Source organism: Stegodyphus dumicola, chromosome 2 (genome assembly GCF_044657685.1).
Source record: "Stegodyphus dumicola isolate Sdum_Otavi_A_Nest chromosome 2, ASM4465768v1".
NCBI lineage: Eukaryota > Metazoa > Arthropoda > Arachnida > Araneae > Eresidae > Stegodyphus > Stegodyphus dumicola.
In genome coordinates this window covers 199,536,067-199,562,155 of record NC_140769.1, presented here as the reverse complement: position 1 = coordinate 199,562,155, position 26,089 = coordinate 199,536,067, and the positions used below count along the sequence as shown (strand labels likewise).

Here is a 26,089-nt window from a genome sequence, read left to right as displayed (position 1 = left end):
ACATCGCTTTTATCTATTACATAGAGCAATTTTATAAATAAATATGCATCTTTATTTGATAGATGTGGGCCTACATAAAGCTGGAATAACAATAAATAATAAATTTTAGCTTATAATTTACACATTAACATACTCCTTTCATTGTCAAATTTATAAAAAAAAGTGCTTCGGAAAAATTAATATAAAATGGACGAATAAAAATTTATATATAAAAAACACAGTTATCATTATTTTAAATGTTACCCCTTTTATTTAATTGATTTAATCTCTGAAAACCATATTACGATCATAGTAACTAAATAAAATAACCCGAAAGTGATATTCGATTTCTTGAATTTGAGAATTCCTTGAAACTAATTCCTGATAATATTAATGACATAAACAAAATGATTGTTTATGTTGTTGGCAGGAAGTAATAAGCAAAATTCAATGTTGTATGATAAATTTCTTATTTAAAGACTGATTCAAAAAATGTTAAATGTTGATTTTATCCAAAATTTGCTCACAGAATTGTATAAATAATTAGTTGGATACGTAGATTTATAAAAATGGCGTAGAAATGAATTATTTGTTTAGTTGAGTAGATAAAAGCAAGTTTTAGAATAATTATGAATTATGTCAGTATGCCAGTGCAGCAATGAAAACTGTTTTCACATTCCGGCACGCATATCTGTTGCGCACCAGTGAGGATTCGATTAGCCTTTAAAATCATAATCAATGCTATAATATCGATTCATTTCACGCTTACTGTACAGCGCTCAAGCGCTACTAAATGGAATCAAAACTTGTTGCCACCTGTCGCGCGATGCAATGAGATTAAAAACCAACCACTCTGAGATTTCCAGTAGCAACGGGCACCCCCGAGTTTTCTGTGAGTAATTCTGGTCGGCACGCACCACTTTAAGACCCTCGGGGTATATTTTAAGCACCCCACCTCTCTCTCTCCAACTTCAACCCAGTCTTCGAATCTGCCCACCGATGATCTCTACGATTTCTTCTTCTTTATATTTCCTTACAGGTTGTATTATTATTATTATTTTACAGTTTCTGCCCTCCACTCTCTTCCCCCCCTCCATCTTCCGAAAGTGCGAAGAGCAGCGAAGCGTCTCAAGCTGCTGTCCGTCCAGCCGTCTTCTCCTCTTGATTCTTGATGGAAGCAACTTTTTAAAAACTCCCCATTCAAGGTGAAGTCAAGAGAATGAGAGAGTGTTGTGAGTCTGCCTGTCCCGGCCGGTACATTCCTCTTCTCTTTCTCTCTCTCTCTCTCCACGTAAACCTTAATTGCTTGCCGGAATTGTTGTCAACGGGGACCTTGGGTTCGTTTCATTTCATTGTCGACCGCGCCAGGGGAAGCTGCTGATCCGATTGATCTCCTCCCTACACCTCCCGCTCTCTGCATCTAGTCAGTTAGTTGCTTCATCTTGCATACGATTTAGTTAAATTTCCTTTTCTTATCACGTGCTCCCCTACTGCCAAATCTGGACGAAACATATTGTACTGGAATTGTTTACTTGTGCTTTATTTTGTTTGTGTAACCAATTAAGAAAAAATTCGCTTTTCTTTCAGTGCAACATTTTCGAAGGTGTGCTAGAACTGGATTCTGCATTCAAGGAAAGAATTGTGCTCAAGAGGAATTTCAAGTCTGAATTTCACTTCATCCTGGAAGTTTATTTATTATTTTTTGAAGTCTTACCTCTTCACCGTGGAGCAGATCTTCAATGTATTAAAAACGAATTTAAATTCGAGGAAGAAGGCTGGCTGAACAGTACTTCCTCGAAATCAATACATTTGAGAACTAAAGAGTGAAATAATTTATCACAGTTTGCTCTTATGATAGTTGATCTCAAGACATTTGTATTTTAGCCATCACTCTGCATATGTACTTGCGAAAGTGTTCAAAGAAGTATTTCATAAGCGACAATCAACAACTAAGTATTGTAGTCGCATAAACTGTGAAAAAGGCCATCCAAATTGTAATTGTACATCTGTCATCAAGAATTCATTAAAAGCAAGTTGCGGTTTTTATTTGCAGTCGCAACTGAAACGAAGATACTACTAGGCTGTAAACGATTCATCCTTTTTCTATTTATTGATATTTAATTATCAGCTTAACTTTTTACTCTAACATCAGAGGACATCGTAGATTCCATCAGATTAACAGCTTCGAACAGTTTCGTACGTGATTGTGCACAAATGAAGTCAGACGTTCTATAATTTCAGTGTTTCTTCTCGGCAATGCAGAGTGTGGTTAGTGCTTCCTATCTATTCAGTGGTCACTCCGTCGCGCGTTGATGGACTTAAGCGTTCCCAAGCGGCCCAGCACACCCCCGCCGCCGGCTCCCCTGCGGCCACCCTCGCTCTATCCGTCGTCGCCCGTGTCGCCGCACGGCACCGTGCCACTGCCCGGCATGGTGCACTTCCCAACGCCCGGCGGAGGGGCTTCCTCGTCCCCGCAGAGACCGTCGGATCTGGTCCCGCCATCAGCCGTCGGAGGGTCGATTCTCACTTCCTCATCGTCTGCAGCGGGTGTTTCAGTTGAAAATCCGGCTTTCAGCACAGGATTGCTAACGGGTAAGTGATGCATGTTATTTATAATTCTTTGCACTTAATAATTATTCGCTTCACTTGTAATACATGTTGCTGTTCACATATTTCATTTAACATTTCGCAAGAAATGTTAACGTGAGAGTCGTACTGTCTTGAATATGTAATGAACTCATATGTAAGATGACGCGCTACTTTTAAGATGTTTTACAAAAACATGACGTGACATGATAGCTATATATGTATATATATATGAGTTTAATATATCGATGGTCTGTATACGGAAAATATTGCGAATGCATTTTCTTTCGACATATAAGGAGATAAATTATCTTTTTTTTTTTTTTTTTTTTTTTTTCTTTTTTTGGCGGGAGGACTATAGACTCACTTGTAAGATAAGGGCAGGTTTTGGAAGGACATTTTGAGATTTTAAGCGAAAAAACATCATTTGATAATGCGTTAATATGGTACATAATTCACTGAGAATTGACCCTCATTCTTAAACAGTATCGTAAATTTTAGGTAAAGAAATATAAACAGCAACGTTTAGCTTATTCTTTACTTTATATATTTATTTATTAGCCCAAAGGGCGTTAGCTTAGAACGTTTATTAATTTCGTTTTAGCATTTTGCGTTGGTTAACTAGAAACGGCGTTTCACTTTTCAAATTGTTGAAACCAAATATTAGAGTCCTGCATTATATTTACAGAAATTAAATAATGAAGAATCTGCATGAATGTAGGTATGTTTGTCGCATTGTGAAAAAACAACGGTACATAGAGACATCAAATTTTGAATAACGTAGTCCTCCATTCGAATATGGACATCTGGAAGCCCAAATTTGGGATTTGTTTTATTATCTATTTTAAATTTTGTAAAACTTTTAAAGAATTTTTGATTAACAAACCAAGCGATTTCAAAGCGAGCAAGGGCAAAACTAAACAAACAAACAACAACCAAAAAAAAAAAAAAAAAAAGAAGGGGAAAAAAAAAAAAAAATTATCTCCAGCGCGCAAAACTGTGCATCTTAAATTTTAAAGATCTGTTCTTTTTAAATTATTTTGTGATATTGCCGTTGAATCGAATTTTATGGTTTAAGCGCGATGAGTATAATATTTAATAAATAAAGGTAACACACAAAACGTTAAAAAATGCCCCTTAAAAATCGTAATATAAAATCGAAAAGCTTTCAGATTTTTTATAATAAGGTAATTTGATTTATATAGAAAACTGGCGTTCATATTTATAAATTATGAAATTAAAAGATTTTTCTCCTTCCTATACATATAAGCAATTCAACACAAATCTATAACTAAGGATTTGATCTTTAAAATGTCGCTATTTGACTTATATATATGCATAACAGATTTTAATTATCATATAAAAATAATCCTGTTCTTAAGAAACGAGTTTAAATGTAATGCAGTGAAAATATGTATGCCATAAATATGTATATTATATATATACAAAGATTTTTTTTTTTTTTTTTTTTTTTCTTCTTGAATGCCATTTCGTCTGGCTATTAACTTTATTTCACAACAAATTATGTTGATAATAGACTGTTTAAAAATGTCAGTATAAACCCTTTATCCTTCAAAAATGTGAATAAGACATATTCAAAATGATACTTCTAAAAATCCTTATTTTTAGTAAATTAGTAATGCAATGATTCTTTAAATATTTTGAATTAATTTGAAAAGTATAAAATTTTGACTCCATTTTTGGAATATTCGAAAGAATGCTTGTGTTTCATATTTCATGTATGTTTTATAAAATGCAAGTAATTTGAAAATTGAAAAGAAGATGTGCAAATTATTGTTAATTAAACTGTCCTGACGTTAATCAATAACTTGAAAAAGAAAATCATGAATGCATAAATGTTTAGAGAATTAAAATAGTATGCTTGTGAAATATGAAATTAATGCACTTCTTCTGTTAAAAGAATCAAATAATAATCACGCTGTCAATGTAAATGATGCTATATTAATAGCGTAAGTGACCTTAACATATGACTGCAAAATCGTAAATATTTATTATATAAGAAAAAGTTATATTTCTTAATTTTTCTGGCAGAATATTAATGTTTAATGTCGACAATTTTATTAACGTAAAATGAGCGAAAAAAAGTTATTTTATTAAAAAAATATTTTATTTATTTATTCATTCATGTTGATATGCAGACGCATCTCTAAAATAACTTAAACTGCATTGTTATAACTGTCAGGAAGAAACGCTAATTTAATGAAATAAAACTTCCTTTCTTTTCTTCTGCAAGAGAGAATTAATAAGAGTAATTTATGTACTGTATATAGTTTTTCACACAGTGAAATAGTTATTCAATTACGTCCAAGGGAAGGTATAGTTTTATATATATGTAAACGAAGAACAATAAAACTGAGCTGTCAGATTCAACAAAGTATGATATGAAGCGATATATTAATAACAGATGAATGCGATACAATGATGCGATAATAAAATACGTAAGTTCAGATCTAGGGTATGTTAATTATTATATAAAATTTTGATGCTGCTTTAGAAAGATCACCAATTTAAATAATATGAAAACCTCATCTGATTTAATAATAAAACAGTAATAATAAAGTAATTAAATTTTATTTCATTTCATAATACAATTCCATTATATCATAAAGTTTTTATGTTTTTTTTTTTATTCATTAAAAAAATTTAATACTTTTAAGTCAATTAAAAAAGTTTCTACTTTCTCAGATTGTGCTTACACTTGACCATTAAGAAGAATTATCATTAAAAACTTAAATAAATAAAAAATATATTACTCTAAAATTGAGATTTATGAAGGGTTTTAAAAAGCATTTTCCTCATAAACTGTAGTTTTTATTTAGTTTAATAACTTCAGTTATAAAGCATAAAATGATTTATATTTCGTAAAAGGATAAAAAATTTTATATATTTAAATGTCGTTAAAATTTAATCATATTAAAATATAACTGTAAATACGTTGAAAAGTTTTATGCGCTTAAGCACGTTTATTAATTATAGCATAAACATAGTAAAATTTGAATTTAAAGAACTTTAAAGAAGAGAGTTACAATTATAGCATGGAAAAGGAAGAAAAGGATATTATAACTTTGCTGTATTAAAAATTATCATTTAAGTATTAATGCTTCAAAAAGCAATTAAATATATAATCCTTGAAAAAATTTTCTTTGACTTATTTTGAAGCTGTTAAATTTTGCACTCATTTAGATAATTTTAAAAATCAGATTATGAATTTTATTTACAAGCAAATGTAACAAGGAAAAAATTTATTTACAAATGCAAATCTATAAAACGATTCAGGATTTTATTAAAATATATGAATTAGACATTACAATTCATAATTATCAAACATACGGAAATTTAAATTACTTGCAGCAAAATTAGCGATTAATTAAAACCTTGGAATTGAAAGAAAAGTTTGTTTGAATATGTACATTAGGTCAGTAACATAAAATTTAAATAAGTTTACATTAGGTCAATAATATAAAATTTAGACTGACCTTTATTCTATATGTTTAGTCAGGTCCAAACTTAAAGCTACAATGAATTAATTCCAATTAAAATATTGAATGCTTTGTGCATTCAAATTTTGAATGTTTTTAAGAGTTTTGCAGAAAATTATGGATTTTTCTGGTCTGACTTCTCAGGGATTTTATACGCATGAAGGCTTTATTTTAGGCTCCAAAATTTCAGTTCAGTCGCTGCTGCATGAAACAATATTTTACATTTTAAACTGGCATTCATGCAATTAAAAAGTATTTAAGTTTAGGATTTCTCAGTAAGATCACATTTTTAATGTTTTGTGTTGAATAAATTTCAAAATATAGTAGTATTTCATATATGATTTCCTGTTAAGCATGTAAATGTCAAATAAACTACCAGATATCAAACACAAATTTTGGTAGCATAGTAGTTGTGTTCCAATCCACAAATAGCAGACTCTAAGTTAGATTTCTAGTAAAAAAGACATACCCGCAATTTTCCCTTCATAGCAATTCTTTGATAAAATGTTTCAGTTTCATTTTATTAAATATATTTATTTATTTATTTGTCATTTTATGTCGCAAAGAATAAAGGTTAAGCTATACCATTTAAAAATATTACACCTATTATGCTTTTATTGGCTATAATAAAATAAATCATTAATACAGAAATATTTAAAGAGAATCTTACGAAGTCTTTTATTGCTATAGAGTAAAATTAAACACCCAACGATGTAATGAAAGGCTGACTGTAATTAAAATGCAATAAATAATAACTTAAGAGATTTTAATCCAATAAACATAGCAGAGGAACAATTATCCTCATCTTGACTCCCCGACCAAAGTTTCGTACTATCTAAATTAAATTGGAAAATTAAAAATGATCAGATGCGTTGAAGTTATCTGGTGTATTATCCTTTATCATTTTACTTTTTTTGTAAGACACAATAGTCATGCCTAAACTAATTATAACATTACATTTTTTTAAAATTTTTGAACATATTAATTGTTGAATGAAACACTATTATAAATTAATCAAATTCTTCTTGAATTTCACGTAGCCTCACATAAAACTTTTTTCTGATTCCCTGCAGGCAGTTTTCATATCTAAATGCATCCCCCATACACATCATTCAAAAATAGGAACTTGACAAGATTTCTGTCTGCTTAATTCAGATATGTTAAGGATATTTTACCATCCCACAGAAATACGGGTTTACTGAGTAAAAGTCGTCTAAAGAATAAGACTAGGATCATATGAAACTTGTCCATCCGTTCCTGGTTTAGCAGAATTCGAGAAATCAGGAAATTTTTCGAGGTTCCAGTGGTAATCTTGTCACTTGATATGTGTAATTTAAAAAGAGATGAAATATTAATCGTAACTGCAGAATTCCTGCAACAAAAAGCAATAAACTCATTTGAAAAAAAAAAAAAAGTGTTCTAATAATAAAAAAAAAATTAAAGATAAATAAATAAATTTGAAAGTAAACTAATGGTAAACATATTAAATCCCGTCGTCGTTTGCTGATCCAGATTTATAACTCATGGATTTAATTCTTTGCTCTGTAGCCTAAAATCGGGGAAATTTTATGTTCAACCATCTCGACGATTTCAGAACAATGTCGGCACCTTTATGCGAAGTGGCCACTGTTCATTTAGATCTTCATATGAACTTCCCGGCATCTTGATGATGATTACATTATTCATGGTATAAGCCGCACTTCATAAAGGTACCGGCACCTCTTGTGTCTTGGCCTACAAAAGCCGACTTATCAAAAGCTGTCGGCACCATTTGCAAGTTGGCAGCGCCAGTCAAATGAGCCCCATCGCCCCCCTTAATAAGACTTTTCAACTGTGCTTGATGAACATTGTCCTAAGAACCTAAACAGTCAGTCTCCGGTCCTGAAACATTTCTGAGTATCGGAAAACTTCTGAAAACACACACCATGAAAGTTGCATGTAGTACTCCTACATAGGAAAGGCATAAACCTAAGTGAAAGTACAAGTTAAGTTTTAATGCAATGTTCAGTTACAAAATCTCATGTGAGGTTAAAAAGATCATCGGTCCCCTTTTTTGATAGTTCTCTATCTGTTTTTTTTTTTTTTTTTTTTCCCTCACAGGAAGTCTTTTTCAAAGGTTTCTGAAATCTTGTCTTACAGTTAGATTAAACTGTTGATCGAATTTCCAATCCAGAAATAATTTCTTAATTTATGATCCCATAGAAACGTGTCATTTGTTTTCGACATTAAGAAATTTCTTTGTTAAATGCGTGAATTCTAGTTCGCTTTTATCCAGTAGCCTTAAATGCTGCGCTAAAATTAAAGCTAATTTAATAAACAGCAGAAAAAGATATGCTTTTTGTATGATTTACAGGCATTTCTTTGATGACATTAAAACAAAACCTCATAACTTTTTGTAAAGATGAAACAACATTTCTGATTCTTAAATGTTAACTGATAGCATATGTGCCAAAAAAGAATCAACAGCATTTACCCACTTATAGAATGCATGCCTTTTTTTTTTTTTTTTTTTTTTTTTCGCAATTACACATAACTGAAAACTAGAAATAAAGCATGAAAAGTAACTCACATATAAATACATAAAAGCATTTTTCGAAGTTCAAATTTTAATATATTTTAATACATCATTTAAAGTAACCCACCCGTATTTGAGAAGCATTCGCCTTCTGTCAAGTGACTTTTCAGACACATTAAGTTTTCGGAGTAAGAAACGTGAAAAATCAAATCTTCTCCAAGATTTGAACTACGGACCTTTCAGTTGTTAGCTGGAGCTGGATGTGCTAACTATTTACACCATGAACACGCGGATTGCGATAATTTATTGTAATCTGACTAAAAAGCTGAGGAACTCAGAATCTCAGTACATGCCTGATACTGGCATGCGTAATTTACGCATTAAACAAGCTTTACTTATTCTATGCCAGAATTTCATCGTTCTCAGAGGAATACAGGCTTTTTTTGCTTCTAATAATCCAGGTTTTGTTGCTAGAGTAATAATAAAAGTATCCTAGTAACATAATAAAATTATATAATAACACTGTAACTGTATTAAATGGTCCGGGAAATCATACTAAAGACATTAAAACAAAAGAATTACAAAAGAAAATATAAAAAATATTTTCTTTTGTAACAAAACCGCATGGGTCCCTATGAAACAAAAATACTTATATTGAAACAAAGGAAGCAAAAAAAGAATCGTAATGGGACAGCTACCATAGCTGATTCAATTACGTAATGTGCAGATGTCTTCGAATCGTTGCATCATGGAAATCAAAATATCAGTCGTTACATCACGAAATCAATGTTCATACTGAACTCGTGCTTCTGCTTATTATATAAAAAGAAAAGCAGGTATTATATAGAGTTTAAATATCGGATGCGCTTATTTTTACATGCAGTAAAATTAACCGTACTTCCTATTATTCCTGTTTTATAAACATAGCATAATACAGAAATTAAACCTAATTTATTCTAAAACCTGAAATGTTTAAATTAAAATTATTCACTATTCAAAGATTCTCTATATTCATAGAATAATATTAATTCCCCAAAACTAGCTTTTTCATATTCTGTCGTATTTAAAAGTCTTAACTTTTTAGCTAAAAAGGGCTTTAGCTCAGAAGGGTTATTAGTTTTGAAACGGCATTTTGCGTTGAATCACTAAAAGCGTTATATAACTTTTCAAATTGTTGCCACCAAATATTATCGCCCAGTATTGTATTTAAAGAAATTAAATAATGAAGAATTTGCATGAAGGTATGTATGTTTCCCGCACTGTGAAAAAATACGGTACTTAGACACATCAAATTTTGCATAACAAAGTCCTCCACCTGAATATGAGCACCTGGAAGCCAGAATCTAGAATTTGCTTTATTGTCTATTTCATAATTTGTAAAACTTTAAAGAAATTTTTGATTAAGAAACTCAACGATTTCAAAGCGAGCAGTGGCAACACTGTACGGAAAAAAAAAACTTTTTTATCTCTTATCTCCAGCGCGTGAGACTGTCTATTGGAAATTCTAGCTGTTTTTAAAGATTTTAGCCCAAAGGGACATTACCCCAAATGCTCTTAAAACGTGTATGCAAACGAAAAGAGTGCCCCTTAATAAAAAATATGAAAGCTTTCAGATATATATATATATATATTAATTTTTTAAAGAAAAATTTTTTGGAGGATGAAGTTACTTGATGAGCTGATCATAAATATATGCAAAATAGCACGGCAGCTTCCATAGCTGATAAATTCAAATCACTAATTTCTTTTCACACAGTTTCTTCTTCCCGGAAAATCGACTTGAGAAAGACGTGGTATTTCTTGAGTTCTCTAGTTTATATTTTAAAAAATATTCCTAAATATTATTCTCGATTTATTACCTAAATAAAACAAACATTAAAAAACCATTCTTTAAATAGGATTTGCATGAAGTTTAAAGAACAGAGAGAAAATAACTTCGCTTAAACATAATTTACAGCTGTCTTTATTATTATTATTATTTATTTTTAAGTAGCTTTTTCTTCATAAAAATGTTATTTCAAACCAAACCAAAGAATGAAAATAATAAATTGTGAATTGAAAATCCTAAGAAGACGCTTATTACATTTCTTTTCCAATTAAACTTTTGACCTCGAATGTACAACATTAAGTTTGCAAAGAACGTTTTGAAATGATGGATTTTGAAAAGGTAAAGAAAAAACGAGAAAAATTAACAGGCATTTTTCCCAAAACAGATTCTACCATTCATAGACTTCAAAACATTAGAAATACTGCTATAATATTTCCTTGTCACAACAGCAAAATCTTCCTCAATGAGCCAAAACAAGCATGGTAAGGAAGGAATCCTTTAGGTGAAAGTTCCTCAGCACATGAGACTGATGATACTAATTTGGTACCAATAATGATAGTTCTATCTATCAGACACGCAGTGATAATTATCAAGTCTTAGTTAGAAAAGACACCAATGGTCTTCTGATAAGATGGAAGATTATGAATTAGATTGAGTGCGTTTATTGATTGCTGTTATCTTCCTTTAAACATTAGCATCAGAGGTGTTATCGTTTCCGGTCTAAAATATATTAATAAAATGCTACAATGCTGTATTTCCAAATAATACTTGCTGGGGGGGGGAACTTGTTAATTACCGACTCGTAAATTTTGAGCTAGTATTAGGGCCGGCATTAATAGCTTTTCTGTTTCAGATTTGAGTTCCTTGATAAGCATTCTTGCAACAGTTTTGCTCATATGCATGATTTCGTAATGACCTATACTTTCTGACTTATTTTGTGAAGCACAGAAAAGAGGAAATAACTCAACATTGTTAGCCCAAAGGAGCGTTAGAATTATTCTCGAAACGAGATTTTGCGTTGAATCGGTATAAAAGGCTGAATCACTTTTTAGATTGTTGCCACCAAATATGATCGCTCTACATTATTTAAAAAAAATATTAAACAAAGAAAAATATGCATGAATATAGGTTATGTTTCTCACATTGTGAAAAAACGGCAGTAGCTAAAACTATCAACTTTTGAATAACGTAATCCTCCACCCAAACATGAGCACCTGAAAGCCCATATATTAAATTTCTAATTAATTTTATTATCTTTGTTTTATTTATATTTTGTAAAACTAAATTCAAAGCGAGCAGTGACAGCATTATACAGGAAAAGACATTTTATCTCCAGCGCAAGACTGTGAATCGGAAATTCTAAAGATATGCTGTTTTTAAATATTTTGTGATATTGCTGTTGAATTGAATTTTATGGTTTAAGTGCGAAGACCATAATATTTAATAAATAAAGGTAACACACAAAACGTTAAAAAAACGCTCCTTCAGGCATAATATAAAATCTGATAGCTTTCAGTTTTTTATTTTTTATTTATTTATTTATTTATTTATTTATTTATTTCCGGGGAAGGGGTAGTAGATCTCTTTCATACACCATATTCGGTCACTGCTGCAAGTTACGTCCCCAGATTTTTTATTAATATAATGCAATGTTTAGTAGTTATTTGTATGATCTTTTAGAAGTTTTGCTATTGACGTAGCATTCTGCATATTTTTTATTTAGGGAAATTAAATTATATGAAATAGTATATGTTGCCAAACAAAAAAAAAAAAAAAAAAAAACTGTGCTGTATGAAATTCAATACTGTCAAATAAGTGCAGTAGTGTTTCGAAATAATTTGGTTTAATTTATGAATTTTGAGCATAGTTTTGCTTAAATTTAACGGCATAAGATGACGACGTGATGATTTATAGTTTGCTACGTAATTAACGGCATTAAGATAAGGTTTTACCGCTATTTCAATTGAGTTTTCTGAATGTCAAAAGACAGGAAATTATTCTTTTAAACTTCCCATCTCATATATATATGTATAAAAATTCTACTTCTAGAACTTTTAGCAATATATTAATTAATTGAATTTTATTAATGAACCTTAATTTATATCGAAGCGAACTAATTATTCTGCAATTTTTTATTTCACTGCTAGATTTCAAATGTTTTCAACGCAGTTCTTAGAATGTAAAGCCTACTAGGTTTTAGATTTTTGGTGTTGGAAAAATTAACTTTTCTTCGGGAATTGAACCACAGATTTGCCAACTGCGTTAACCACTAAAATACAAGAACACGTACACTACAAGAGTGCCTTAATTAGTTTAATTCTTCCTTTTAACGTAGAATAAGTATAGTATGATACTTTTATTATATAATACTTAAAAGTTTTAGTTTGTTTCTCTGGGATTTTTAAATCTGCACTGTCAAAAGATTGACAGATTGTAATCCATTAATTACTAAAAAGTTATTGATTAATGAGCTGTTTAAATTAATAAACTATGAAGATTTTCATCTACTAAATCTACTCATGAGAACAGTCTGCTCTACTTAATAAACAGTAAACTGTGTTTTTTAGTTATTTACCTTCTTAATGACTTTCACAGACTCAAACTTAATATAATTTTTTAATATTCTGAGGCAGACGATTTCAGATTTAAGCAGAAGAGAATTTTTCAGTTTTATGGAATTGCCCAAAAAACATCAGTATACCTTCATTGTTGAGATAATATATGACAAAGCGGTAGAAATATTTAATACTTTGAAACGAATTTGCTAAAATGTTATAATCGTTTAAACAGCATTAATGCAGTATATGCTAATTAAATGAACCATTTTGTGGAGTGGGATGCAAGGTTTTTAAAAAGACCTAAATAGGAAAGCGCTAAGACTCTTCAGAATACTTGTCGTATCGATAAAATAATATTTTAAACCAGGGCAATGTATTAGATTTTATCGCTTTTCTTTCTGATTTTACTAATTTGGAATTAAAATATTCAAAATAAGTTGTATTTTTTCGAAATATATCTAATTGTTGAAAAGAAACTTCAACTGAAATCAGAAAATTGATAATTTTCCATTTTAATAAATCAACATTCTATCAGAAATACTGTAACTCCATTGTGTAAATTTTGCATTGTGCTTAATTTTTAAAATGATTTTTAAATCGCCCTGATAATTCTGTGTGCGTTTTCCTAACCCCTCAAAATCCAGGTTTGATTTAAAAAAAAAAAAAAAAAAAAAAAAGCATACTTAAGCTAACAGGATGTGTTAAAGAGATTCTTTCTTAAAAAAAAAATAATAATAATAATAAATAAAAATAAATAAAAAAATGAAAGGTTTTTTTTTTTTTTTTTCCAGGTTTTAAACTACGTCCAAAAAGGCGTAGTTTTAACGTTTTGTGTGTTACCTTTATTTATTAAATATCATGTTCTTCGAAGTTAAACCATACAATTCAGTTCAACAGCAATATCGCAAAAAAAAAAAAAAATTAAATAAGCGTATCTTTAGAATCCGATACACAGTCTCACGCGCTGGAGATAAAAATGTTTGTTTTTTCCTGCTCGCTTTGAAATCGTTTAATTTGTTAATCCAAAATTCGTTAAAGTGTTACAAAATATGAAATCGATAATAATACAAATTCCAGATTCCAAATTAGGGCTTGCAGATGCCCATATTCGAAGGAAGATTATGTTATTCGAAATTGGATGGCTTTAGGAACCGTTGTTTTATCCCAGTGCGAGAAACATACATAGATTCATGCAAATTCCTTATTATTTAATTTCTTTAAATCTAACACAGAGCGATAATACTTGATGGGAAGAGTTTGAAAAGTGAATCAACGCAGAAAGTGAATCGATGCAAAATGCCAAAACGAAATTAATAGCCCTTCTGAGCTAACTCTCCTTTGTGCTAAAATTTCATAATTATCAATAGTAAGACGTTTTAGGATACTAAATGCAAAATATGTCTTATCTGCTAGATTAAAAACTGTTTCGAAACTTGCACAATCAGCTGAACATAATGAATTAAAATAGGGTAGCAAATCGGGATTTTTTTAACAAAAAAAAAATAATAATAATATGAAAATGCTGTCATTATTTATAAAAATCGATGTTAATAAATCTTCATAGATTTTGAAATGATATAATTACCGCTTCCAAAAGCAAATTTAGTATTTTTGAACAGCTGAAAAATTCGAAACAACAAAAGCAAAGAACTTAATCCTGGTGATAAATAGCGGAATTAGAGGGATAATTGGAGGACTATTTATTGGTAATCTTCAGTAAATTCATATCAGTGAAAGTAAAATCAGGGAATTTTAATGATTAGCTAACGATGTTAGTGATTAGCTGATTTTTAAGGGAATTTTTAGTATTTGATATGAAATCTTTTTGCTGTGCTTGAATATACTGAAGTACTAGAATTTAAAGATATTTGTACAAAAATACTGCCTGTCAAACAGATTTAATTCTACTAAGACAATTATTTCGATCCACAACATTCAGAATTTGAATTTTTAGCCCAAACGGGGGTTAGCCCACAAGGGTTATTAATCTCGAAACGGCATTTTGTGTTGAATCACTACAAATGGCTGAATCAGTTTTCAAATTGTTTCCACCAAGTATTATCGCCTTGTATTATATTTAAAGAAACTAAATAATGAAGAATCTGTATGTATGTATGTATGTATGTATGTATGTATGTATGTATGTATGTTTATCGCATTGTGAAAAAACAAAGATACTTAAAGTCATCAAATTTTGAATAATATAGTCCTCCACCCGAATATGGCCAGCTGGAAGCCCGAGTTTGGAATTTGTTTTATTGTTTATTTCATATTTTATAAAAATTTAACGAATTTTTGATTAAAAACTCAACAATTTCAAAGCGACCAGTGGCAACATTGCAAGGAATGAAACATTATCACCAGCGCGCGAGACCTTCTATCGCAAAGTCTAAAGATATGCTTTTTTAAAATATTTATAACCAAATGCTCTTGAAACGTGAATTTGTCTGCAAATGAAAAAACGCCTGTTTGGGCGCAATATAAAATCTGAAAGTCTTTAGATTGCATTTTATTTTATTTTTATTTATTTATTTATTTATTTATTTATTTTTTGCTTATATAATTGCTCTGGAATTGTTTAAATGCTTCTTGAGATTTCAATTTTAAATTCTATAAGCATATTTTAGAGGAAATTTAATCTATAGCCATAAAATTAAAATAAAAACATAAATAAATGAATGGGAAACTAAATAAACAGGAAATAAATCTATCCACCTAATAGGCATATTTAGGTGGAATTGAGACTTGTCAGAAGAGAAGAATTATCTGTTTAAAAATATACGTGTTTAAGAAAAACTGGAGAAAATAATGTGAAAACATTATTTCTTTTCATAAGTGCAATTAAAACACCAACTGGGAGAAAAAGACGTTCTTTAAAATTAGCAAAAACGTGTTTTGAATCTAATACCAAGAAGGCTAAATAGTTCGCACTTTAAGTGTATTCTCATTTTGTAACTTTGATTTCAACATAACATAAATAATTTCTTTCCGCTTTTCTGCTTGTTGTTTTTATTAATTTACAGTTTTGTGCGGGTTAAAGGTTATAAAACTACACTACCATTTAAAAAAATCACTTCTGTATTTTTATTTAATTTTTGCTGCATTTTAGAAATCTTCCGTCATTTATCTGAGCCTGAATGTAAATAAAACTTGCATAGCAGTTGATATGAAAAAGGTTCCATAAATTCTAATTTATATATTAAAAATATTATGTAGTGAATATTAATATACATTAGATACAGTTTAAACTTAATTACTTTGGTAGAAGATTATCTCATTGTAACTACAATAAGTTGAAAGGAAACTTCAGAAATTTCAGAACCTTCTCATCATCGTTGTAAAAAACTTTTCACTTTTTTCTCTTTATAAGAATTGCAATTTCTATTTTATTTTATTCTTAAAATATTAAGTTGATTTTAGAGATAAAAACATTGATATGTCTGTTTAAACTAAAATCTGAGTTTGTATGAGAGTCCTCATGATGATTATAAGATATAATCAAATAAATAAAATTTAAATCGTTTTTTAAAATAAGAAAAGTTTACTTTCTGAAAAAAAAAAAAAAAAAAAAAAAAAAAAAAAAACAGTCAAACAGTCATTATTATTTAATACAGTACAGTGTTGCCACTGCTCGTTTTGAATCGTTGAGATTTTTAAACAAAAATCCATTGCAGTTTTACAAAATATGGAATAGATAATAAAAAAAATTCGAAATTTAAGAATCGGGCTTCCAGGTCCCCATATTCGTATGGAGGACTACGTTATTCAGAATTTGATGGCTCTAGGTACCATTGTTTCTTCACAATGCGAGAAACATACATACATACATTCATGCAAATTCTTCATTATTTCATTTCTTTAAATATAATACAGGGCGATAATTTTTGGTGGCAACAATTTAAAAAGTGATTTGTCTTTTATAGTGAAATGCCCCAAAATGCCGTTTTCAGACTAATAGCAGTTCTGAGTTACCGTCCCTTTGGGCTAAAAAAGAGTAATATTTCCTCCTACTATTAAATAGAAATAAATCCTTGTCGAAAGATTTAACTATTTAAATTCCAAAGTGAAAAAAGAAAGAAAGATGTAGACGTATAAATTGTAATATTGCAGCAGATTTTGTTATTATTTTTTATTTTAATACAACTAGTACTAATAATAAAAATTTTGAAAGGAATTCGGCATTCTTTATGAGGAGAAGAATAAAACCCCTATATCGAAGCTGCGGTATTTAAACAGTAAATATCCTATCAAAAATACTTTTGCCTTCAGAAAATATCAGAATCTTACGAAAAAAACATGTATTATTTTGTAATGTCTCAGTTTGTTGCACTAGAAATTAACGTTATGTAACTGGAACATAACTAAAGTATCCTGTACTATTTGGTTAGGAAAATTTTCTAATTTAACCGAATATGAATTCTTTTCTAATACTGGATAAACAATTCAAAGTTCTAAATGGTATAAGTTTTGAAACTCTATTATCAAAGTATAAATTTCAAACAATATCTTTAGAATAAACACATTATAAATTATTAAAGAAATGCAATATAATAACAAAATTAGCTGTTTAAAATATTTTAGCTAAATCTGTATTCCAATTCAGCATCCGTATGCAAAGTGTTCTTTCTTTTCGGTTCTTAAAGTAAAGCTAAAATAGCCTGAAAGTAAATTAAATATTTCCTTACTTTTCAGCACTAAAATTTGAATTCAATAAGAAAATCTTACAGGTCGATTGCTTGCACTTTAGAAGTCATTATTTTCAATTAATCTGATTTATAGCTGAGGCTTATTGATTGAAATAGAAATTACGGTTGAACAACTATTAGTAGTTCTTGTGCTATAAATGGTTCTTGTGCTAACATTTCATTTGCCTACGGCCCAATTTAACGAAGCAGATAAAACAGCCTTCTATTCTCCTAAACTTTATGTTAGGCCCATTGAATAACTTTCTATTTAGTCCGCTTGGAATTTTGCATCTAGTAATTGCTGCAGTCCAAATAAATGATGATGTTATCGGTACAAAGTTGTCATACATTTAAACGTATATGAACATCATCATAAACAGGAGCAAATTAACTATTTATACCTTAACTAAAGAGCATAATTTTTAATATCAGAAACGCCATCTATTGATTACATCAATTGTGCTTTAAAAGTTCTCAACTAGATGCATTATGTGATATATGTATCATGCAATATTTATAAATACTTTATTACTGATATTTACACAAATTGTTAAAAAGACTAGAGCTTTTGAATAGCTCTTTTATATGCTAATAAACCATATGTGTGGCAATAGAAAATAATATAAAAAAGTAAATATTAAAAAATTTAATGTATATTAATGTTGTTTTTAAATCGTGCCATTTTTACTTCCTTGTACAAAGTAATACTTGTACGAAGTATTGCAATAGCGAAAATTTTTGGGTATCGTATTTCAAAAAAAAGTAAGAGAGAATAAAAAACTCTTTTTTTTTTTTTTTTTTTTTTTTTTTTTTTTTTTTTTTTTTTACGAAAACAGATTGTAAAATGGGTTCAGAAGAGATTCTTCCGAGGCGTATTTGTACGTACGTATATAGAGTAGCTTCAGAGCGTTGAAATTTTGTACATGAGGCTGCTATGAAATGTAGCTGTGCACCTCTTTTTTTAGTTGCAGTCAGCAACACCAATATATATATATATATATATATATTTGAATTCAACAAATATTCTCTATTTGTATAAAGCTAACTTAAATTTAATACATGAAAATTTAATATACTAATAAAAGATTAATTATTGCTATGAATTAATTTGCAATATCATTCAAATTCAGAGAGCATATGCAAATTAAGTGCAAGTATTTAAAACCATGAAAAACTTATTTAACAATCCAAAAAATTAATCCTAAAAATTTTAAAGAATTTTTAAGACTAAATTAATTTGCATAAAGTGAATAATCGTTGAGCGTGCAGGAGACAGATCTTTTCAAGGGGAAGTTGCCTCCAAACCTAACTCTTCAATTATTCAATTCGTGTTTCGTCATCCATATAGGCATGGGTATAGCATATACGCATGGGTATAAGTTTTATATATATATATATATACCCACTCTGTTACAAGGCTCTGTGAGTTCAGTTTTCTAATTCTAAAATTCAGTAAATTGTGTATTTTTTGTTTTAAAAGTGATTGTTGAATTATGTTGTTCTCATGTTCCAGTTAAGGTTTTTATGCCTTTAATTAATCTGCATGCAATAGCTGTAGAATTATCATCAATTTAAAAGTTGTTTAAATAGTAATAAGCCTAACAAAGCCGTCATTTGTTTGCATTTTAAACTCTTAGTGGAATAGTGAATTAAGTCAGTTTGTGTATAAACTTCAATGTCTTTTTGCCGAGTGAGACCAAAAGTAAACTTTCAGTTCTGTGCACCGAAAAATCTGTGTTCCTATCCGTTGGCCGAATTATTTGTTTTGCAGGAGAAACTCTAATTTCAATTGTAAAAACTGGGTTTTTAACTGTATTTGGCGTTTTATATTTTTCTGTCTTTTACAATTTTTTAATGAAGATGTTTTGAGTTTTTATGTATTTTTGCCTTGCCGCAAAACGAATTAATTGAATTGAATGAGGAGTACTTCTCTAATGAAATTCGAGGGAATAAGTTTAAATGAAACACAACAAAAAAAGTGTGTATAATTTAATAGGCAGTCGTGTGACAAGGAAATGGTGTGTGTGTGTGTGCGTTCAAGGAGATTATGTGTGGTGTCCACATAGGATTTTTTACATTAATAAGCAACGTTCTGCTACAGTCTGAAATGTAAAATAATGATATTCTTAGGGAAGGGCAGCATTACTCAGAGCTATGAATTTGGATTTTTATGATGATAATTAAAGCTGCAATAGCGGTAAAGCAATGCAAAGGACAAAGCAGAAGGAATGGGATGGAGATATTTCTTTTTTAAATCAATAATTTTGCTCATAATCTAAATTTTTAAATGTGGTCTCTTTTGTTACTGTCTTTTATCACTCGTACAGAAAATTATTTTCAGTTGTTTAGAAAGCTTAACTTTTTATTTATTTTGCTAGAATAGAATAACCATCTTTTTATAAATATAATATTTTGCTTTTCGCGAAGAAAACTTCAAATTTCTTCCGAAAAAAATGTGTTTTGTTTCATATTCCTCTTTTCTCTTAAATGAAGGAAGTTTCGTTTCATCAACAGGAAGGTTATACAAAGAGCTGTTGTATATTTTTGCATACACATTGCGAGTAAAACGCTAAATTTCTATATGAAATGTATATTTTATTTTCAAAATCTCTTTTTTTTTTTTTTTTTTTTTTTCTTTTTCTTTTTCTTTTTTTTTTTTTAAATACGGTTGTAAGCAATGACGCATGTAAAATGTCATATACAGTTTTGAAAAATGTTATATGAGTACTACATGATTTCTACGATCTTATGCTCTAGAAAACATACTTGAGACAAATATAGCATAAGAATTTCAAGTGCAGCCCTTTTATATTATATTTACATTGGTAATATGAACACAATGCTAAAATTTATTTTAACTTAAAACACGTATTGTGTTTAATATGTAATTACGTATTTTCTTTCTAGACTATGAATAACTGAGTAGTTTTGATTAGTTATGAAAGCAATAAAAAATTAAACATCAGTGCTAATGATAAAAAGGTAAAATTAAAAATAAACTGGTTTTTTGTTTAATCGTTAATTTTAAATTAAATGCCTAATGCATATCTGAAGATAAGTTTTGAATTATCTTTCCTTCAGAGGTATAATAAATATGCGTCTTTCTGACAGCAATATAATTTTTTATTTGAAACTGAAGCCGAATAAATTAAAGGTACACTACAGGAAATTTATTGTCAAAACTAATAATTAACTAATCAAAAATATTTGTGAACAAAATATTAAAAAAAAATTGAAAATCGGAATTTAACTTTAAAACCAACTAACGAAACTGGAGCTTATGCAGAAGCTCCAATTTTCTGTCAGAATCTTATCATGACAGATACTTAAGTCGATATGATCTCTGTGTAGCCAATCAATGAATCTTATCTACGCGTTTTCTTAAGTGCTCTTATGTTTAAACTCTCGTTTATTTGTTCCTGGAATCGAAGGACCCAGGCTTGAATCTCGGAGAAGGCATGGATGTAAATCGTCTGTCTCTTCATAGGAGGTAGCAGTGATGTCTGCAAGATGCCTCCATAATAAAACGACCACTGCTTCTGGCCTCAAGAGTGGCCAAAGCCTAAAATGGCTAATGCCCTCCATTTAAAAAAAAAAAAAAAAAATCTGAAAGGTTTCTTTAATTTTAAATTACGTTTAAAAAGGGAGTCTTTTTTAACATTTTGTGTGTTACATTTATTTATTAAATATCATGTCCTTTGCACTACTTAAACCATAAAATTCGTTCAACAGCAATATCGCAAAATAATATTAAATTGAGCATATCTTTAGAATTTCCGATACACAGCTGGAGATAAAAATATTTTTTCTATACAAACTTGCCATTCCTCGCTTTGGAATCCTTGAGTTTGTTAATCAAAAAATCGTTCATTTTACAAAATATGAAACCGGTAATAAAACAAATTCCAAATTTCAAATTTGGGCTTCCAGATGCCCATATTCGCAGCAGGATTACGTCATTCAAAATTCGATGGCTCTGGGTACCATTGTTTTATCACAGTGTGAGAAACATACATACATTTATGCAGATTCTTCATTATTTAATTTCTTCAAATGCAATACAGGGCGATAATATTTGGTGGCAACAATTTGAAAAGTGAGACGGACATTCAGCGTGATTCGAAGCAAAATCGCGAAAAGAAAACAATAGTCCCTCAGGGCGAAACGAAAACAATAGACCCTTTGCACTAAAAAAGAAAGAAAGAAAGAATAAAAAGAAAGCTTGTTATTGGAATGCGACATGAAACAAAAGGTTATCCCTCAACAAGATATTAACTTCATCATGTTCATAAAACATCTCTTGTGGATAATATTTATGCTACCAATTTTAAGAATGAAAAGCAAATCATTTTGCTAAAATAGGTAAGGATACTTTTGAACTTCTCATTATATTTAACATGTGAAAAGATATAAACAAACCGTAATATAAATGCTCTCATGTAAATAGATATTTAGTATAAAACTTTAGCTGCCAACCTTAACATATGAAAAACTGGGAGTTTTTCCACTGTGGGATAAAGCTATTTCAAAAGAACGCCAGACTGATTTAAATTCACTTTATAATTCATGACTGAAATTATTAAAATATTTCATATGTTAGTATGATGTAAAATATAATAATATTTAATTAGATATTCTAAATTTTATGTTCTTTGGTTATGTTTTTTTATTTTTCTTTTCATAATTTTCGTAACTGTTATCTTGAAAAAAGTCCTGAATAAAGAAGGAAAACCTTTATTTATTAAAGTAGTATTAAATCCGATGAAAATAGAATTACGAGTAATATTATTACGAGTAATATGTAAGTATTACGAGTAATATATGAGTAATATGTGAATTACGAGTAATTATGTGGATAAGCTTAGTAATATACTATTTATTAATGTAAAAAATAGATACAAGTTTTGCTAATTAAACACTGGTTGTATTTCTATAAAATATTTTACAACTATGTGCAGAAGACAAATCAGATCGAATAAAATCTATTTAAAAAAATTATAGAGAAATTACTAGAGTTGGGTAACGAAATTTTTAAGTTTAATTAAAAAAAATTCATTTATTTCTGATAAACATTTTCCTTAATAGTTTTCCTTAAAAAAGGTTTAAAATTAAAAATCGGAATATTCGCTAATCTACCAGGCGACAGGGAGATGTGATGAAAAACCAGGAGTTTCCAAGTGAAACCGGTAGAGTTGGTGGCTATAAAAATTATCTGCTTGCCTAGGCACTATTTAATATATTTCAAGTCAAAAGAAAATTATTTTTCTGTATGATTAAAGTTTGGTATAATATTCATATATATTCCTAACATATGTAAGGAAAAAATAATAATTAAAAATTTAATTATATAATTTGCTTTCTTATAAAAAGAGTTAACCTGAGATCTGCTGAGCAGAATAAATGTATTATTTTCTAAATTTCTAAAAAATTATATTATTTAGTGCAGCAAAATTCATTTTAACTAATTTAGTGCCATTTTAATATTACTACTAAATTTTCAGTTTATGTAATTTTAATGCGAAATTTAGTTGAAAAAGTAAATAATTATTTTAGCTGAAAGATAAATAACCACTAAATAAATAATTAAATAATACAAAAGATAAATAACCATTAAATAAATAATTAAATAATACAAAAGATAAAAAACCATTAAATAAGTAATTAAATAATACAAAAGAGAAATAATTACTTTATTCGAAAGATAAATAATCATTTTATCTGAAAGGAAATTATTCATTTCATCCAAAAGATAAATAATAATTTCTAATCTTGCATGGAAGTGTATATCAATTAGGAACACCTATTGTAACAGTGACATTCTTGTTCAGTGATTTTGAATAATGAAAATTTTTAAGTAAATGACATGAACAAGATAAAACTTTTGGCATAATATATATATATGCCTTGCATCAAGTTTCCTCTGTTCGGGTATTTAAAAGTTGACATTTGCAAAACCCATTGAGCCTCCCATTTACCGATTATTCATACTGTGAATTAGCCCACCAGCGGCCGAGCGGTAAAGTCGCTGAACACTGGTAGTTCGGTCCGAGGTTCGAATCCCGCGAACGGGCTGGCTGCATGGGTGTTTTCGTGGTTTTCCCCATGTGTAACGTGGATACGAGCCAGTTTCCCTTAGAAAGTCCTCCACGAAAGGCATCCCTCCCCTTAGGCAGATAGCCCTAGTGTGCTTTACCATAATTAAATACACACACATACTGTGAATTATCGAAGAGCCCACATTAGGTAATTTGCCACCCAATGCTGGTGGGTTTTAAATTCTGCTGCCCGATGCCTCTCTAAATTGCAAGAAATTTGTCGCTCTTAAATTCTGCTCACACAGTACCTCCCTTAATTTCTAAAGCTTCTGCCTTTCGTAAGTTTTTCCTCTTTGTGCTTCTTATGCATTTTAAAATTTTTGCCGTCAGGCTAGTGTATGCAGGCTAGTGTAAGGCAGGGTTAAGTGTACGTTTGGATCAGCATGGAATAAGTCTCAGGCTGTTGATTTGCGTCGAAACTCTCAGTTTTTGATGGGGCGAATTTTATTGCCAAGCCTTGGATTACAAGCTAAATGCTTAAGCCATAAAAAAAAAAAAAAAAAAAAAAAAGTGTCAAATTACTTGAAGAAAGGAAAGTTTGGGCTGTAGAAGAAACACGGCTTTATTTTTCTGGAATAATTTCTGACATTCAGAATGTTCGAGATAAAATAAATAAAATGTGAAGAAATGACTTCAGAAAAAGAAGAACAATGATGTCTGAAGAATTTTATCAGGGCAAAGTACTCTTTTCTCAGAAGCAGTCAGGGAGTAAAAGCAGTCTCAGAAGCAGTCAGAGTATGGTGAAGAAAGTGAAAGAATAATAAATGAGCTAGAGGAAAGAAGAAATTAAAAGAATAAGAATGAATCGATAGAAGAGTAGGAAGAAAGAAGATGAAAGAGTAAGAATGAGCTATACGAGACTGTGAAAGAGTAAGAATGAAAAAACTGAAAGAGTAAGAGCGATACGAAAGAAGAAGGTTAAGTAGAAAAGGAGAAAGTAAAAAACTAAGAATGAGTCAATAAAAGAACAAAAAGAAGGAAGATAAAAGAAAGAGAAATAACTGTAGGAACGAAGAAAGTTTCAGAAAAAGAATATGCAGTAGGAAAGATGAAAATTTAAACTTGGAATAGGGATTTTGTTCAGAAATGCGAAATAACGGAAAAACGCGATTGTCGTGAATTGCTGATTGATGGTTGTATGATATGTGTGATTACGCAAAGCTTCAAAGGCTATCTGCCCAAGGGAAGGGTTGCCTTCGTGGAGGGCGTTTTAAGAGAAACTGACTTGTATACACGTTACACATACACGTGACTTGTATACACGGGAAAAACACGAAAACGCCCATGCAGCCAGCCCGTTTGCGGGATTCGAACCTCAGACCGAACTACTTGTGTTCAGCGACTTTAACCGCTCGGCCGCTGCTGGGCCCCGATGGTTGTATGGAGAGATTCTATTTCTCCTTGATTAGTCGGGATCTTTCAATGGAATCAATAATGATTCTTTTCTTTTATTTCTTTATTTTAGCATTTTAATGACCACTTCTAGTTTCATTAATTACGAATCCCGGTTTTTAATTTCTGCAATAGTACACTTTGCTATTTAAATTTCATTTCACATTTTAATTTCATTTGTATATTGTCTATTACATTAAAATTATCATACATTTCTTATTTTTTATAATAACTATGCTAGGATGCACGCAAGGGGCTGGTCGAATTTAAAACAACATATGTGCAAGCAGGAAACTAATTTTTGAAAAAAAAAAAAAAAAGTTAAACAGAAAACTATTAAAGGAGATACGTTGCCTAGAATTGTCCACAAGCATTAAAAAAGGGTGATATTCATAATATTTAATTCACATAGCTGTCAATAACCTCCTTTAAAAAAAGAAACGAAAAATACATTATCTTTAGAAACATGAAAATGTAACTAGTAACAAACAGCTTGCAGTCAAAAGAGAAGGACTTAAAAAATCTTCTAAATAATAAGTAAATATGATAGGAAAAAATCTTAGGATCGAAACGAATGCACGCTGATGCATAAAATTTACCTCGTAAAAGAAAGAAAGATCTTAATATCAAATTTCAGATAAATAAAAATACATTTTTTGAAATGTAAAGAACAGCTTGCTCTCTGAGTTAGTTCATATCCAAGATCACATAGTAGGATATAGGATCTTCTTTCTTAAGATGGTTATGACATTCATGCGGGAAAATATTTGATTAAAAATAGAAAGAAAGTCCATGAGGTTCAACAGTGGTTTCCGCTTGGGAAAATGACGACTCATTTCCAAATGGAAATCGATCAAGCATTCTTTTTGTTCAAGCAAATTTCTCAGGCGGAGCTGCCGGATTGCAGTTCAATCAGTTTCATTTCAATGGTTCTCTGACATTCGAAACTGA

The 26,089-nt window shown here is 29.9% G+C and overlaps 1 protein-coding gene across 4 annotated transcripts in view; it reads left to right on the top strand.

The window, feature by feature from the left end:
* The window catches only part of LOC118181677 (paired box protein Pax-6-like), a 279,053-nt gene that overhangs the window by 135,413 nt on the left and 117,551 nt on the right, over positions 1 to 26,089 (top strand). For all 4 annotated transcript variants that reach the window (XM_035350862.2, XM_035350861.2, XM_035350859.2 and 1 more), the window contains one exon: positions 1,567 to 2,571. In XM_035350862.2, the coding sequence (XP_035206753.1) occupies positions 2,292 to 2,571 (280 nt within the window). In that variant the 5' untranslated portion in view covers positions 1,567 to 2,291. The remainder of the gene's footprint in view (positions 1 to 1,566; positions 2,572 to 26,089) is intronic.